This window comes from Eucalyptus grandis, chromosome 3 (assembly GCF_016545825.1).
Source record: "Eucalyptus grandis isolate ANBG69807.140 chromosome 3, ASM1654582v1, whole genome shotgun sequence".
Lineage (NCBI taxonomy): Eukaryota > Viridiplantae > Streptophyta > Magnoliopsida > Myrtales > Myrtaceae > Eucalyptus > Eucalyptus grandis.
Window position 1 is genome coordinate 17,078,679 of NC_052614.1, and position 2,226 is coordinate 17,080,904.

General features: G+C 45.8%; 1 protein-coding gene across 1 annotated transcript; it reads right to left on the minus strand.

Annotated features, from left to right (window-relative positions):
* Positions 1-358: 358 nt before the first annotated feature.
* Positions 359-1,459, minus strand: LOC104415521. Its single transcript, XM_010026842.3, has 2 exons — positions 1,000-1,459; positions 359-842 (listed from the first exon to the last, which is right to left on the minus strand). The coding sequence occupies exons 1-2, from the start codon at positions 1,402-1,404 to the stop codon at positions 555-557; spliced, it is 693 nt and encodes a 230-aa protein (XP_010025144.1). The 5' UTR covers positions 1,405-1,459; the 3' UTR covers positions 359-554.
* Positions 1,460-2,226: the final 767 nt, after the last annotated feature.

Here is a 2,226-nt window from a genome sequence, read left to right on the forward strand (position 1 = left end):
TGTCAGATGACTATAAGTTGACAATCCTAGTCTTTGTGTTAGGTATTCTATTGAGAGTGTTTCGTGCTGAATGAGTCGGGTTCAATTTATACGGACATAAAACAATACTAGGGATACAAAGTATTTACTATAATATTCTTTTAGTAAATGATTTATGAATTGCCAAGTGTTTAAAGAATAGGGCCCGGTGAACTTATTTCATCCGACAATGATGAGTAATCATATCATTTAAGCAACCAAATTTCAGCACACAGTTCTTAGTACATGTCGTGCATTTCTCACGAGCATATGCTCTTAGATGAGGACTTCCCTGCGCCACCATCATGTATGTCCATCATATTAACTTCCTCACTGCTAATGTCACGAAACATTAAGTATATTACCACGAGAATTAGAAGGCCCTGCCACTGAGTTCAGTTCATAAGAGCAGTATGACATATGCTGAACTTGGATTCGAACATGAATCCAATACATATTCACAAAAGTACTGCAATAAAACATTGAAAACATAAAACAAGAGAGTCTAGAACATTGAAAATAAAACAGTTATATCATCAGGTCTCTGTAGAGACGGAGGAAGTTTCATCATGGGTGGTATTCGGATTCGAAATGCTGAGGCGTTCGAATTGCGGAGGCGTACTCGGTGCCGTGGCAGCCGACGTCGGCGGGTATGCCGAGGATAGGATTTGAAATAACGAGACATGAACGGGCGATGCCGAGGGGGGAGGTTTCGGTAGCCAGGAGGACAGAGCCCCGGTCCGAGGCTTCTTGAGATCAAAGAGCATCCCAGATTGTCGAGCTATGTAAAAGCTTCCTCCTCGTGCTGGCACCAGATTGAAGCTCTGAAGGTTAAGAATCAGAGCCAGCCAGAGCGTTAGACAAGGAGCTTGAGATGTACTCTCGGTATTTATGCGCGATGCGATTGATTAATGGATTGATCGATGAGAGAAATTGCAAAGCGTTGACAAGAAATAATAACTTAGAGAGAACGAGAGAGACCTGCTGTATAAGGGCGGCGTCCGCCTCCTCCTTCTTGCCGCCTAACCACGTCCCGCCCCCGACCAGGACGGACACGGCGACCGATGCCGATGCGGGTGCCAAGCGATAGGTGCCGCAACTGACCTCGGCGAATTCGTGGTGGCACGGCTGCGGAAGGGAGGTGAGTTTGGCGAGGATAGCCTCCTTGCCCTGGATCTTCCGGCCGTCGATTTTCAGCACCGATCGTTGCCGGTACAGGTTCACCAAGCCCTCCCTGTTCGCGTCGAACGTGCTGTAGTAGTTCTCCACGAACCGCTTGGCCTCCGCTATCATCGGATCCCTGTCTTCTTCCGGACCCACCATCGACATCTCTCCTCCTCCTCCTCCTTCCGCTTCTGTCACGTCTTCTGGACCGATCGTCGACATCTCTCCTCCTCCTCCTCCTCCTCCTCCTCCTGCTGGATCTGTGTGAACTGGAGACAATTTCTCTAGGGCTTCCAGGGTTTTCTTTTTTATTTTGGAATCATCGGGTCCGGATCCACCGACCGACCCGAAACCGGTTCTCTGTCGGCTGAAAAGACTAGAAAGCCCCCCCTTGTTTTTTCTTTTTCCAGTTCAGCCCCTTCTTCGCCACCGCTACGGCTGAATTTGGAGAGAATTGAGGAGCGGTCGGAAGTGAAAGGGCACGAGTATTGGAATTGCACGGAGAGATTGCTGGAGAAGGTTTCGGTGGTTCTGAGATGGATGGATGAGATTAGGAGAGGGGAGGGGCGTATCGAGGAGGTGGAGGTGGCGATGAAGGCGGTGAAATTGGAAAAACGGCAATTGCAGGAGGAGGAGACAATGCGGGCGGGGTACGTGCGAGGAGGTGAGGGAATTGAAGAGAGAGAGAGGGGTTCGTTAAGGGGTCAGAGGAGATTGTTGACGAGGCGATTGAATTGAAAAGAAACACCAATAGCATCAATCGAACAATTAAGCAAACTCCGTTTGTTTGGTGAAAAATAAATAATCTGAAAATATATATTTTAAAAATAATTGCTTATTTTATGAAATAATTAATCAATACAAAGTAATTTCTTTATCGATAACCATTTATTTTTAAATATTTGCATAGAAAAATAAAAATATATTTTAGTCATTCAATACAAATGATATTTATAAAAAAAAAAATGTTAGACGCACCGACAAGTGCACATCAATTTCCTCCAAGCGAATCAATCCATTTACTTTGAGGCGATCTTCTGAACA

What these genes read in the sequence shown, in the direction of transcription:
- LOC104415521 (XM_010026842.3), bottom strand. Translation starts at nt 1,404, where the DNA reads ATGTCGACGATCGGTCCAGAAGACGTGACAGAAGCGGAAGGAGGAGGA. An exon ending in ACGCCGCCCTTATACAGCAG is followed by an intron (nt 843 to 999) that starts GTCTCTCTCGTT and finishes CTTAACCTTCAG; the next exon opens with AGCTTCAATCTGGTGCCAGC.